The following is a 15,904-nucleotide window of genomic DNA, read 5'->3' on the forward strand; positions in this document are numbered from 1 at the left end:
CCAATATAAATGGTCATAATCCTACTAAAAACAAGAAGGAAAAGAGAGATTTAAAGAAGAAAATATACAAATAATTTGTCATTTAGAAAAGAGTGAGAATTAAAGCATATATATTAAAGGGACAAATAAGATAAGCAATAGTGAAATGAGAAAAGATAAGAATAAGGACATTATTACTGATATATACACTACAAAGACATTACTGGATAAAATCACCTAAATGTTTTTGTTTTGTTGAAGTATAGAAGTATGAGTCCATATGACAATCACATCATTGTATGCTAATGGTTTAGTTTAATTAATTTATTGAATCAAAACCTCTGTGAATCAGTAAACGTTAATACATATAATTAATATTGATAAATATATTTACCTCATCAACTGTAAAGAAAAAATCTTTTTCCTAGCTCTCAGAAAATTTATAGAAAATTGACTGTACATTGAAGCACAAAGAATGCATTTTTAAAGTAGAAATATGACTAATAAAAATAGCATACTAAGCCAGGCACTGGTGGCTCATGCCTGTAATCCTAGCTACTCAGGAGGCTGAGGTCTGAAGATCATGGTTCAAAGATAGCTCAGGCAGGAAAGTCCGTGAGACTCTTATCTCCAATTAACCACCAGAAAGCAGGAAGTGTGACTCAAGTGGTAGAGTGCTTGCCTTGAGCTGAAGAGCACAGGGTCAGTGCCTAAGCCCAGAGTTCAAGCCCCATGACCAGAAAAAAAAGGCATCCTATTGTCATGAAGCAAAGCCAAAACTGGCTAAGAACAAGAATTGAAAGATACCTGGAGATTCATAAAGGTCTGAATATCTTTATAAATATAACTTGGAAACATAGATATAGTGGTTAATTTCCTAAAGGAATATAAATTTCCCACATTACCATGATAGACTTACAAACTATAAAGACATGCATTTTTTAGAGTCATCAGAGAAAATTACTGAAGCAAGGAACTATAAGTAAGCCTCTTATCTGCAGGATTTTCAAGAATATTCTATCAAATCTTCAAGTACCAAAGAACCCTAATGTCATTCTAATTTCCCCAGAGCATTACAAATGAAGCAAAATTTTCTATTTCCTGTTCTAAGAGATTCCAAGTATTCCTAGGAAGGTGGGCAGACAATTATGGTGCCTCCATGATTCCGGCCTGTGTGGTGAAGAATACCCTTCAATGATCCCCTCCTCTGGAGGATGGAAAAGTCTTGGAACTTGCTTCTAACACATAGAGAATAGCAAACTTGGAAGGCTGTTTGTGTGTGTGTGTGTGTGTGTGTGTGTGTGTGTGTGTGTGTTGATTATGTGTGTGGGATTATGTTTGTGTGGGATTATGTTACATAAAATTAGAATGTTTACATTTATAAGATTTTTTCTTCATTGCTTTGTATGTCCCTCCCCCACGGTATAATTCCTGCTTTCACTGTATTTGATGTTGTTATAATTTGTGGAGGGGAAGGGAAAAAAACAAATCATTTAAATAGGGATACAGGTGTACCCATTGCAACAATGAGACGTACAAGTCATTATGTCGAAAACAAACTTTACAACTTTGGTGGGGGAGGGAGGAGTTTGGGTGGGGGAGGACGGGGTGGGGGAAGATGGGAAGGGATGGGAAGGGGAAACAAAGGAGGAGGCTACAATGCTTGATAAGAAATGTACTCATTATCTTGCCCATGTAATTGTAATCCCTCTGTACAGTATTTTCACAATAAAAAAAAAATTAGAGTGTTTATCTTTCTGGAGTCACTTTCCCCTTTATGATGGTCTAGAGAAAGCATGAAAAGATATGTGGGAATTCCCATAACAGAGAACCATTGGTAATCTTTCAGGTAAGGGTGGCTTCTAGCAGATATCATGCAAAGGGTGCCAGGCCACAATTAGTGCTGAACACATCCATACACAACCACAGGGTACTCAATCTTTCCAATCAGTCCATAAGCATGGAGAAAGGCTCTTCCTCAGTTGAATGATACCACAGGCGTGATCATCACCAAGATGATCTTCACTATGTGATCCTGAAACTCTCACACTAAATATAATATGTTTTTTTATTCAATTATAATGACTCCAAAGGCAGGCTCACTCTACTATTAAGTAATATTATCTACTATGTACTACTATAAGTAGTTCAATCTACTATTACTTCATGATCTAAAAGTCTGTTAAAACTTTCCTGAAGTTATGTTTTCTTCAGTTAAACTTGTTATATACAAACATTAGTAACATTAATGTTGAGATATTGGTTATATAGGAATTGTGGCAATTATGATTTTACTTACATGTGCCATTTAATATTTATCCAAAGTTGTAGATAACACTGTATTTAGTAGTGAGCTGTTCAGCAGGACAACTATTTCTTGATTAGTTAAAAAAAATGGGTTCACATAAATGATGTGGTTATTTTTGTATGGCATGTATGTTTGAAGAAGTTGATGTAAGAAAGGAATCATTATTTTTCATACAAAACACATCCAAAAGGTAGAAGTCACTTTGGAAATCAAATGATTGAACTAATAACTAGGATTGCATTTAACAATGTAGTTTATTAAATCAACAGAGAAACAAATTCACCATGAAAATCATCAAGGCTCATGTTCTGATAGCATCACTCTGATGTGAACAGCAGTGGCAGGTATAAGGCGAGTTTCACCTCTTCCTCCTTTACAAGGAAATGGTTGGGAGTTGGGAGGTCCCATGAAGGTCAACAGCAGACCACAAACAGCCTTCCATTGCAGGATCACCATCCTCCAAGTGTGAGGCTCAGAGTGTGCTGAATCAGAATTAAGGAGTCAGGATGACATAGGTAGGGAGAGTGAGGGTCTTCCATCTCATCTTCAATAGTAGTAGCCAAAGCCAGAGCCATAGCCTGAGCCATAGCCATAGCCACAGCCACAGAGAGAACGGGAGCCATAGCCATAGCCACAGCCATAGCCACAGCCCAGTCTGCCATAGCCACAGCCATAGCCACAGCCATAGCCACAGCCCAGGCCTCCGTAGCCATAGCCCAGGCCTCCATAGCCACAGCAGCCATAGCCGCGGCCGCCATAGTAGTTTCCGTAGTAGCCACACATGGTGCTGGTGGTTGAGTTGTCTTTGGGTGGAGGAGTGTAGATGTTTTGGGTCTGTTCAGTGGGCCTTTTATACGTGCTCAGTGTGGGTGGAACCCACAATTTGAGTGCCTGCCATTGGCTAATATGATAATAAATGTGCTATAAAAAGATGCCTGAAGACATTAAAGAAGCTGGCTTTCAGAAATCACAACAGCCTTTAATGAAGTTGTACAGTCATACACAGAAAGCTGTCAATTATATCATGTTTTTTGTTTACAGTTTCCAAACAAGTTATCATGTCAACTTGGAGCACTTCCAGTATTTTAAATCACAAATTACTTTTCTCTTGATCTTCTACAATTATCATCCCTCATTTCATAGTTTTTAAAACTTGTTCAAAGTCCAGAGCCAAACTATAGAGGGTTGGGTGGTTTTTCAACTGTGATAAGATTAAAGCATCCAAATTAACTCAGCAAATGCCATTTTCTCCATTCTCAGAAACAGGAGGACAGCAAATGTTAATTTCAGTTTTGATAACAAGTTCAAGTAAGAACAGTTCACATTAATATAGTGATAGTGAGAAATGTTCTAGTCAAACTTTCCATTTTATGTGTGTGCCATCGTGGGTATTCTTTGGTAAGTAAAATATACAAATATACTTTTATATAAAATAAGTCTGTAATTCTTTTCCATTTAAGAATTAAGAAACGACAATACCCTGAACTTGTGAAGATTCAACAAATCAGCCCATCCAGCAACAGATACTCTTTTGATGAGTTAATTCAAAAGGCATACATCCTCTAAGTTCAAGGATTTACTATATTGAAGCACATCCCCTGATTAAAGTGCATTAGTTTTTTAAGTAATACCATAAATGCATAATTTCATCAAACTTTAAATGGCTTTGAAAAAATGTTTATTTTGCAACATGTTAATGATGCCAGAAATAATGGGTTACACAGCAGGGGGACCACTGTGGATAACAGTCAAGTAAGGAGAAAACCTCAAAAAGCCTTGGTGTTGTACACATAAATTGACATGAAGAATTGAATTCCTTTGAACAACTATTAAAAATACTAAAATTAAAATTTAAGAAACAGGGGCTGGGAAGGTGGCTCAGTGGTAGAGAGCTTGCCTTGCATGCCTGAGGCCCTGGGTTCGATTCCTCAGTACCACATAAGCAAAAAGAAAAAAGTCAGAAGTGGTGCTGTGGCTCAAGTGGTAGAGCGCTAGCCTTGAGCTGAGGAGCTGAGGGACAGCGCCCAGGCCCAGAGTTCAGGCTCCACGACCGGACCCCCCCCCCCCAAAAAAAAAAAAAAGAAACAAACCAAACAAAAACAACATGTCTGAAATAATTTTCCTTTTCCCCAATCTGTGATGATTGGCATATGCTAATATACATCATAGGGTTTTGTGCATGTATGTGTATGGTCTATGTGTGTGTATGTGTATATGTGTGTGTGTGTGTGTGTGTGTATATATGTGTGTTACTAGGGTTTGAACTTAGGGCCTCTCATGCTAGCTCCTTTGGTTGGTTGGCTGATGGTGTACCATTTAGGTCATGCTTCCACTCTGACTTCTTCTTTGTTATTTTTGGGATGGATTCTCATAGATTCAACATTTGGAGTAGATAGGGTTAAGATATTTGCATGTCTACACCAACAGAAATATTTGATAAGCTACATAACAACCTCCTCTCAAAGAATCTCCTTACTGTTGTGGAAAACAATGACTTTATAGTGAACTTGGTGAAGACAAATGCACTAAATTTAGCATTATCAGCTCTCTACTATCATTGGCCTCATAATAAAATGCACTCAATGCCACTCTAGTAATATGTCAAAAGTACATAAGCCAAAGCTATTCATAAAGAAACAACAGGCAAACATGTTTGGGAACATTCCGACAATCTGAATGTACTCTGCAAAAAATCTTTCCAGGTCATATAATTTAATAAAAGGCTGAGGAACTACATAGCTGTTTCCTGACATCAGTTGTATGACTTACACAAAAAAACTCAGCTCAGGGTGGGAGGGAGGGGGGAGGCTGGGAAGGGAGGTGAAGGGTAAACAAAGGAGGAGGATGCAATGCTTGGTAAGAAATGTATGCATTATCCTGCCCATGTAATTGTAACCCCTCTGTACAGTATGTTCTCAAATAAAATAAAATAAAATTTAAAAAAAAAAAAAAAACTCAGCTCATTCTTTTTGTATATTTTTTATTATCTTTAAGTAGCTGTACAAAGGAGTTGCCATTTAACAAAGCAATTTATGAATACAAAGTATCTGGATCAGTGTCACCCCTTTCAATATTCTCACCCTTCCACAGTACAATTTCTTTTCCCCCAACTTCACAAACTACCTTCCTTTGTTGGACTGGATAGAATTGACCTTAAAAATCTTAGCATCCTAGGGGGCTGTGTGTTGGTCTTTATTATAAACTCTATCAAAGGAAGGTTTTTTTCCCCCTAGAACACACTCAATACCAGGGATCTAAATGCCTTGGATACTCCAAACAATCCCAATTTTAACCTTCAAGCCTGAAGTCTTGCATCTGTGTCCCAAGGACACCTTGACTTGTTTATTGACATCACAACAACTTGGCTTATCCAACTCCAATTTCATCTTTTATTGCCATCTACCATGCAAGGTCCCATTGTTTTGCAGCGCCTCAAATACGTCATGTCTATTGATCTTGATAAGGCACCGTCTTTCTACTCAGTTTGCCTATTAAATTATCATCAGAAATGGTTGGTTCCACCTTCTATTTAAACTGAAATAGAACTTCCATGACTGCTCTTAGTTAATCTGCCCCTAATAACTTGTTAAAGTTAGTGTTACTTACTGAGTTTTATTATTCTTGCAGAATTACCCACTATTAGAAATCTATCCAGTTTTTCATTTTAAAAACCTGTCTCCTCTCCTTCACTATTTGAATTATAACCCTACAGATTAGACCCTACCTTTTTTATTCATCTGTTCCATCATTACTCCATCATTATTTTTTATTTTACTTTTTTTATTAATAAGTTTTTTTATTGTGAAAATACCATACAGAGACATGGGCAAGGTAATGAGTACATTTCTTATCAAGCATTTTTGTCTCCTCCTTTGTTTCCCCTTACCATCCCTTCCTATTTTCCCCTTTGCCCCTCCCCCAAAAGTTATAAAGTTCGTTTTTCGACATAACGTCTTGTACATCTCATTGTTGCAATGTATCCCTATTTTAAAAATTTGTTTTTTCCCTTCCCCTCCCCAAATTATCCAACATCAAATACAGTGAAAATGAAGGTTATACCATGGGGGAGGGACATATAAAGCAACAGAGAAATCATCTTATAAATATGATAGAAACAATAACAAGAAAGAAAAACCATTAGAGTCCTTATCTTGGGGTTAATTTCGCCTAACATCAACTTATCTGACCGTTTCTGCTTGTCTCAGATGTACACTTGACCCAGCAATCCCACTTTTGGGCATTTATCCGAATGATCACAAATAAGACCATACTAAAGCTACCAACACAACTATGTTTATTGCAGCATTATTTACCATAGCTAAGATGTGGAACCAACCCTGATGCCCCTCAGTAGATGAATGGATCAAGAAAATGTGGTATATTTACACAATGGAATTCTATGCCTCCATCAAAAATAATGACATTGCCCCATTTGTTAGGAAATGGGAAGACATGGAAAACATTATATTAAGTGAAGTAAGCCAGGCCCAAAGAAACATAGGTCCCATGGTTTCCATTATTGTTTTTTTATAAGCAGTAATGTCACAAGAGGTTTTAAGTAAATATCTGACTCACAAGTAAAAAGTAAATAAGACTATACTATAGTATAGTCTTCTGTATTTTATAAAATAAGCCACACTTACTATTAAGCCATAGTGTTTGGAGGTACATTCATACACTCTGAGACCTTGAATTGTATGAAAGCTGTAAACTAAATTATTACTTTAATTTTTTCTAGTTTCTAAACCCAAATCATTTAGATTATTAAAAGGCGGTGTGTAATTCTTTCCCTCTCTCTGTCTATCTGTCCCTTCCTCCTTCTCTCTCGATATATGTTCTATTTGTTTTATTGATATAATTGATATAATTATTACTGTTCAGAATTTGGAATCATGGTTTTTAAAGTTGATGCATTAAAGTCATTAATTTAAAATATATGGATACTTATTAAATCCTGAGAGGAGAAAAACCACGAATTTTGAAACAATGGGTTAATGTTCAGTGACAAAGTGTAAAAATCATTTAGGAGGTAAGAGGTAATTGTAGATAAAGTGAATAGACTCATTCCGGTTTTCGGTGGCTCACACCTGAAATCCTAGCTACTCAGGAGGCAGGGATCTGAGGATCACGGTTCAAAGCCAGCCTGGGCAGGAAAGTCCATGAAATACTTATCTCCGGTAAACCACCAGAAAACTGAAAGTGTCACTGTAGCTCAAGTGGTAGAGTGCTTACCTTAAGCTGAACTGCTGAGGGACAGTGCCCAGGCCTAGAGTTCAAGCCCTAGACCAATAACAACAACAAAAAGTGTAGAGACTCAGGAAAATCATAAAGACTGTGAGAAAAGCAGAATTTGATAGTAGAGATTTGGAAGCCATAAACATAATAGAGAAATGAGAAAAATATGAGTAAAGCTTAAGCATGAAATATGTTTACAACGATCTTTTAAATATTTTTTCCTGAGTGATCAGACATCTCAGACTATTTCTCTGTGCAAAGTCATCTTGGTTTGGCACAAATTTCTAGTAGAACAATTTCTCATTTATTAAAATGATTTAATTAACATAGATGTAGTAATACATACAAAATATGGGTGGTTCGGGAGGTAATAGTTGCTCTTTAACAATATAAACTAATCATAAACTAATGATTTTTATTCCTATAGAATAGGCAAAAGATTGAATCAAAAATAAAATATGCACACATATATTCAAGAAAGTTCAGATATTTTTGCCTACTTATTTCTCCACCCTTCCCAAATCCCCTAAGTGATCACATGAGAACTGGTCATCAATTTTAAGTTTAGGATTTTAAGTAAACAAAAGGTCACAGCATAGAGAAATACTTGTCTCCTCAAAGCTCGTGGTCTCAGTCGTAGGCATTTCTGACTCAGTGAGGATTTTGTCTTGGGCACATGACTGGGACATTTCTGAGGGTTTATTTATTTGAAAGAATGAGTTCAAAACACACTGTGGTTTGCCTCTCCTGGCACCTAGGCACTATAAAAGGATCTGCACAGGACGGGAGACTCAGAATCCAGAATCCATCTACCTCAACTCAACCTCCCATTCCTGACACCATGTGCTACTACGGAAGCTACTATGGCGGCCTGGGCTACGGCTATGGTGGCCTGGGCTATGGCTATGGCTGCGGCTATGGCTCTGGATATGGCAGATATACCTGCTATCGCCCATGCTGCTATGGAAGATACTGGTCTTTTGGCTACTAAAAACAACTTCTGATTGCTACTAATTTGGGCCCCTTTTCTTAAGAAGTATCAGAGTACCACCAGGGCTATTTATGTATGGTTGCTGTCTCTTTGAACAAATCTGACAATTGATTGCCATAGATCATACATAACTATATTGATGGGTAGAATATATCACCCAGGAGGGGCACTTTAGGGGAATAATCCTTCAATCTTTGGTTACTATCATGTTTTACCTCACATTGAAAACTTGCCTGTGGGAAATTCTATCATCTTGCTTTCTAATAAACCTAATCATTGTCACATTGTATGTTGCTTGTCATATGTATTTATTTTTCTCCATCATTTGAGTGTAGTTTCAGGAGTGTGTATGTGTGTGTGTGTGTGTGTGTGTGTGTGTGTGTGTGCGTGTGTGTATACACAAGAGAGAGAAAGACAGAGAGAGGAAAGGAGACAGAGACTGAGCAGACATAGAGAACAGCTGCTATCTTCTGGGCTGTTAGTTAATGGTATAACAAAATGGGCATGGCAAGACATGTTATTTTTCAGAGAGTCTCTGGTAAAAGAATGTTCATGTGGTGTTTTTAGAACTTCTATGAACCTAGTACTGGTGTCTCATACCTGTAATTGTAGCTACTAAGAAGGCTGAGATCTGAGGATTAAAGTTTGAAGCTAGTCTAGCCAGACAAATCTGAGAGACTCATCTCCAAGTAACCAGCAAAAAGCTAAAAGTGAAGCTGTGGCTCAAGTGGTAGAGTGTCAGCTTTGAAACAAAAAAAGAAGTTAAGGATGAGTAAGAGAACCTGGGTTCAAAACCCAGTGCAGGTACCAAAATATAGAAAATTAAAAAAGAACTGTTGTGAGCTACATTTATCTGAATCAATTTTTAGTTTTAGAAAGTTCTGTGTTGGACTCATGTAGCTGGTAAAATAGTAGCATCGTTGTCTATCAATATTGTTTTATTTTCCTGCAGTTTTTTTCTACATTCAAGGATTCTGCTTTTACATCATGTCTTCCAACTTTTCCTTCTAACTAATGAGTAAGAATTCTCTTTTGTCCTGCTTTGTTGTGTATATTATAGTCTTGTTTTTTATGGTAGCGATTCCCTCAGAATCTTGAGATGTCCATTTTTATGCTTTCCAAACACTTCCTTTGATTTTTGTGAATCTTTTCACAGCAACTTCAGATGTTGACGAATATTTCAAAGAGAAATGTGGTCTGTGTCGAGTTTCATGGCCCACAAGAATCTACAATACGTTTATTCTTTTTCTGAATCTCCAGCTCTGCTCTTTCTGGAACCTTAAATTCTTTGTTCCTAGTTTCTTCCATTGTACCTTGTTCACTTTTTCTAATACTTCAAAGTGAAATTCCAATCTGCCATGAATCATATTTTTTTTCTTATTTTCACTATGTTCTTTGAGTGGTACTTTGATTAGATTTCAATAATTATCTGATATGTTGTTTATTGTTAGGCTAATGTTACATGAAAATTAGAAATTTTGGAGGAGCTATAATGCTGAACTTACACATTTTAAAATTTAAACGACTATGGATATTTCCAAATATATAAATAAGACAACAATAAATGACAATTGTATACCTTTAGCCAAGTTTCAATACTTATAAGTATTTACTAATTTTTGTACTTATTTCTGTGTAGTTAGAAAAACTAATTTTTGTGTTTTGTTTACTTTCTTGGACGTAGCGTAAAAATAAATCAAGATCACAAGCTGTACTTCTCTATGTATTTAAGGTTTGCTAATTGCTCTTGTTCTCTTCTTTCCTTTGCTGGTAGTCTTAGGATTTGAACCCAGAGCCTTGTGTGTGTTGCACAAGGGCTCTTACACTTGAGCTACCAATCCTTTTTTTTTTTTTTTACTATTTTGTTTTTGTAATAACATCACTAATTTTGCCCAGGCTGACCTTGAACTTCAGACCCTCTTGCTTTTGTCTCCCGAGTAGGGGGCTTATAGGCATAGAACTCCACATCTAGTCATTCTTCTCTATTTTTGAACTCACTGACTTTTTATTCAGTAATGTTAAATTGGAGTTTAATATGACCATGTTAACCAGCCTTCATCACTGTGACCAAATACCTGACAAAAACAACTTCAAGGAAGAAATACTTTGTTGATTTGTAGTTCCAGAGGTTTCAGTCTATCTTCAGGTTTCAGTCTACGGTTGAGCCTAGTCACTGTCCATCAGCGACTCAGCTCAAGGCTAGCGCTCTACCACTTGAGCCACAGTGCCACTTCTGGCTTTTTTCTGCTTATGTGGTACTGAAGAATCAAACCCAGGGCCTCATGCATTCCAGGCAGGCACTCTACCACTGAGACAACTTTCCAACCCAAGACAGAACATCTTAACCAACATCTGGGCTATGAGAACCTGGGACAGAAGCAGCCATCCATGCTCTGGGAGCCAGGAAGAGTGATAGGCATGGAAAAGGGCCAAGAGCAAGGTAGATCTTTACTGGGAAGGCTTTTGTGACCTATTTACTACAACTAGACCCATCTGCTTTTCACTGCTTTTCAATATTGTCATCATATTATGACTCCATTAAAGTATTCCACTGGTTAGGTCAGATTCCTTCAGAATCCTCCCCATAACATCCCAAAGCCTCTCATCCCAAAACCATGGGCTTTGTGGAGGGACAGAAACTTCATACACAAATCATGACAATCATTTAAAATTAACTCGAAGTTGTTATACAAGGCAGTTTCAATTCAATGTGCCAGTTTATGAGTACAATGCAGCTTGATCAACGCCACCCCTTCATTATTCTTCCCATCTTTTTCAACGCTGTTCATCTCCTCTGTTTCCCTAGTTCCATTTTCACATATAACCATTAAACAATATGATGCATTTGCCCATGCTTCCTTTCTCCATTTGTCTACCTTTTGACCTCATTCCCTCTCAATGACATCAGAAGTTCCAACTAGTTCATTCGGTAAACTGCAGATTATTTGTTCCAAGGAGTTACATCGCTGGAATAATTTAGATTTAACTTCCACATATGAGAGAAAACATATGTCCTTAGTCTCTCTGATCCTGACTTTTTTCATTTAATGTATTTTTTCCAAATCCAACTATTTCTCTGCAAATGACATACTATGCACTGAATTTTTTTTATTTTTATTTTTTATTGTGAAAATACCATATAGAGGGGTTACAATTATATGGGCAAGATAATGAGTACATTTCTTATCAAGCATTATTGCCTCCTCCTTTGTTTCCTCTTCCTATCCCTTCCCATCTCCCCCACCCATCTTCCCACCCCTCTTTACCGCCCCCCCCCCACTGAATTTTTGACAGGTAATTTGTAAAATTTTATCTCCCACCAATTCTATAGTTTTCCAGTGTTGTTTACATCTTTGAGCATATTTAACATTCCATCTCTATCATTTCTGGGGGTGTCTAGGTTTATACTGATTAATTTCATTTCCTGGTGTGATAACTTTTTCCTGCTTTTTTCCCCTTTCATTTTATGACAGTGCCTTTCTTTGTAGTCTAAACTAGGCTAAAACTGTACTGTAAAAATGTAGCATAGGTTGTCCTTGAACTCATGATCCTTTTGTCTCAGCCTTCCAAATGCTTGGATTATAGGCCTTTTCCAGACTCCCAAGCTTCTTTGCTGCTTTCCTTGCCTAGTAATTCCCATATGACATTGTTAATAGTATGTTGTTTAGAAGTGAGATTGTACTCTCTTCATTCAAATAGTATGAAAGTCAGTTTGACCAGGAAACAATCTGTTGACCCTTGATTCTGTCATATTTGCTTGGCTCAATCTAACCTTTAGTGTCAGTTTGCCTCACTATTAAATTGCTACCTTTTGGAGGTTTAATTTAATAAAGTGTCTCTAGTCTGGCAGAAGGAGTTCAAATATCTCCCAACCCTGTTTGAGCTCTAAAAAGTATTTGTATTAATGATGTGTAGTTATTTTTTGCTCCTCCTGACAAAGTTTATTATTCCATCTGGTAACTTCAGGACCACTGAGTAGAGTCCTCTTCACAGTGGTCTTTAGTTTGTTTTTTTACTTTTGATTTAAAAAATTATAGCAAATATCTGAATTTTGATCCTTTTATCACAAACACAGTGTGATCATCATATCATATGTGGATTGTAATTCCCTGAAATACAGGCCTGAAAACTAAAGCTTTCAGTGTAAAGCTTTAATAATTTATATCTCTTGTTGGCATTGTGTTCATGAGCTACATGATACAAAATTATGAAAAGAATTATTTGACATAATGTATCCAGTTGAACATGATACAGTGGTGAGTCTATTATTTCTTACTCCAATATAGCTAAACGTGTGTTTCTTCTAGGTACTTTTGAGAAGAGTAAGATAGATTTCTATTTGGGGGCGGGGGAAGATTTTTTAATTCAACTAAGATGACTTATGTGTAAAATTGCTGAGATATTTTATAAAGAAAAATGTGATAGCTGATATTTACAGAGGTATGAATATGATTGATTTCTTTACTGATAGAGATGCAAATTTTAGAATAAGAAAGTGAGAGTCAAGAAGATGTTATACTCTTCATTGTTTCATAAATTCTTGCCTATATATAGTCAGCTCTGCCTGTAGGCTTGAACTCTGAATGAAGCCTAACTTCTAAGCATGTTCAGTACAGAAGCAGGGCTTATTCTCCATTGCTTAGGGTAATCAGTAGAAATAGTCTTGTAGCACGCAGTTGAGCCTGTGAGTTAAATGAGTTCATGTTCTAAAGAGAAGGCATTAGTGGGGCCCTCCTCATTACCATCTCTTCAAACAGATGTTGTGTGCCCTTGTAGACTTCCAATTTCAACTCCCTTCCTTCATTTGGTATTCTAATAAGCTTTTAAGAAATTCTTTAATAGAAAAAAAGTTAATCTGCAGGTGCTATATTGCCTTCTTCTGGAAGTTTTCTATCTCCTGTAGAAGGACAGTATGTGTCAGAGCAGCATGCTAATCGACAACAGAAAATGGTCACAGATGTTCTTCTGTTTAAATGAAACACAGAAACATGGTTCAACATGAGGGCAATAGGTCATTTCCTCCAAGGGATCCTTCCTTAGGGTTTGAGACTTGATAATGCTATACAATATGTGAAAGGTTGACTTAAAAATAGTGAAATATGATTCATAAACAGTGGGGCAGAGGGTGAACTGGTGCATCAGTAATACTCACTAGACACTCTGATGGAAATAACTTTGCAACCTGGTGGGGAAGGGGTTGGGAAGAAAGAGGGAGAAAATGAGGGAGGGATGACACTGTTCAAAAAATGTACTCATTACCTGACTTACGTAACTGTAACCCCTCTGTACGTCAACTTTACAGTAAAATTTAAAAAAAAAGAGCAAAAACAAAACATTGTGAAATTGAAGTGTTTCAAGAATCACATATTATCAATATATAGATCACTGACAACATGTTAGTCCCATTAGAAAATATTAAATAAAAGACCAAGCTAAAACATATGTTTAAAGTAGAAAAAATTAAAAGGTATTTAAACCAAAAATAGAAAAAATATACTAAGGATGCATATAAAATTATCTGCATTCATTAAAGTAATAAAAGTAATAAAGTAATAAAAATATATAACTTTTCATGTTTTTGGTCTGTTTCTGCACAAATTCCAATATTTTACTTTCAGTTATGTTCATTTGAAAGAAATATTGGAATTTTTGGAGAAACAGACCAAAAAGATTGAAAAGTTATATAAAATCCTCCTTTCAATATCTAACTGCACAATATGTCATAAGCAAAATGGACTTCAGTTTATTTCTCTTTCTTATGATCTTGTTCCTTGGTATTTAGTATTTTAAAATTCAATATAATTTTGTAAGGAATATATATATATATATATATATACACACACAACTATATATGAATATATGTGTTTATATATGTACTCATAATCCATGTATTCAACGTGCATATGCATTTGTGTATCTGTATGTATGTATGTATGCATGCATCTGTATGTATAATATGAGCTCATTTTGTTTTCCCTCCAGAGCAAAACAGTGAAAGAAATTTTACTGGAGAAAAAGAAACAAGTTTTGAAAACAGAAGTGTTTTAAAAACAAATTTAATAACAAAAAATATAGTTAACATTGCAAAAAAAAGTTAATTTTATAAAATTTTCATTATAATTCACTTCTTACTTATTCTGCATTTTTTGTGGAAACTCAGTCAAAACATTAATTTCTGAAATATAAGCAGGTTTGTCAATGATGAAAAGAGACAATACAGTCCCAATAAATAATTTTTTCCTCAACCTCTTCACCTGAAGCTAGAAACTTGTCTGGTTTACAAATCATTGCAAAAATTAACTTTACTGTGTGTTCTCCATTCCTACCCTCTACTGATCATTATTTTAACCCCAAACCACTGAAACAAACAATTATGTCTCACTCAAGCTACTGTGGTCTGGTCTTCATGTTTTTTATCTGAGACCTAGGCAAAAGGTAATCCCCTCCTGAGGACATTAGTGACAAACGGAGAGAAGTCAAGATTGATATAACTGATGATGCCTCTTCAAGGGTCTGTTCAGACGTGATTTAAACCATAGCTGCTCATCGTACTGAACCAAATGAGCATCAGTGGCAATTAGGATACGTCCAAGAGCCAATAGCCAACTCTAAATCTCTTCTTCTTCCAGTTGCTCACAATTCTATTCCAGTCACGCTGTCTCCCTTACATAACTAAAGTCATGTTGTCCCATTATCACCAGCATCACGTTCTGCTCTTAACTTCCTATATGTGTACTTGTTACATCCAGTGTTTCCATATCAGTGTTAAGAGGGTCGTCTTTTATATTCGAGGGTATAATTCTGGCTAACTCTATGCCCCTTCTCTGCATTCTTCATGTCATTAATCACACTTTAAGCAAGTTCTATACTCATCTGTCAGTCTATACTTTCCTGTCAGTCCTTCATTGGACATTAATTCAAGTTAGGCTCCTAATTGCTGCTAGAGAAATCTCTGAACTACAATGATTGGTACCAGGTCTCTCTCTCTTTTTTAAAATCATTTCAGCTTTGAGCTGACTCCTAGTACTACTCCGTAACCCTTTCACTTGTTTTTAGTCCACTTTTCTTTCTCTTCACTTCCGCTCTCTCACTCAACCTTTCCCCATCATCCGTCAAACTCTGTTCAAAGCTTGCTTTCAAGACCCCATGTCTGCAACACTTGTCTCTTATTTCATGAAGAAAAGAGACTCTATCAGGGGAAAATTCTATCAACTCCCTTCCCACATACTTATCTGTATTTGCACCTGTCTTTGCCTTTTATCTCAGTCTCAGAGGAAGCTATATCTCTCTTCTGTCCAAAAACATCATTCTACTTTGCTTTAAATGCCATTTCTTTCAGTGGTTTGCTTGATAAATTATCCCTCCAGTGTACTATATTTTCAGCTTCTCTT

General features: G+C 36.4%; 2 protein-coding genes across 2 annotated transcripts; one reads left to right on the top strand and one right to left on the bottom strand.

Annotated features, from left to right (window-relative positions):
* Positions 1-2,818: 2,818 nt before the first annotated feature.
* Positions 2,819-3,080, bottom strand: LOC122105527 (keratin-associated protein 6-1). The gene has a single exon (XM_042676774.1). The coding sequence runs from the start codon at positions 3,068-3,070 to the stop codon at positions 2,834-2,836; it is 237 nt and encodes a 78-aa protein (XP_042532708.1). The 5' UTR covers positions 3,071-3,080; the 3' UTR covers positions 2,819-2,833.
* Positions 3,081-8,363: 5,283 nt separating this feature from the next.
* On the top strand, positions 8,364-8,513 carry LOC122105436 (keratin-associated protein 20-2-like). The gene has a single exon (XM_042676663.1). The coding sequence runs from the start codon at positions 8,364-8,366 to the stop codon at positions 8,511-8,513; it is 150 nt and encodes a 49-aa protein (XP_042532597.1).
* Positions 8,514-15,904: the final 7,391 nt, after the last annotated feature.

The sequence above is a fragment of the Dipodomys spectabilis genome, unplaced genomic scaffold (assembly GCF_019054845.1).
Source record: "Dipodomys spectabilis isolate Male_0828 unplaced genomic scaffold, ASM1905484v1 ptg000032l, whole genome shotgun sequence".
NCBI lineage: Eukaryota > Metazoa > Chordata > Mammalia > Rodentia > Heteromyidae > Dipodomys > Dipodomys spectabilis.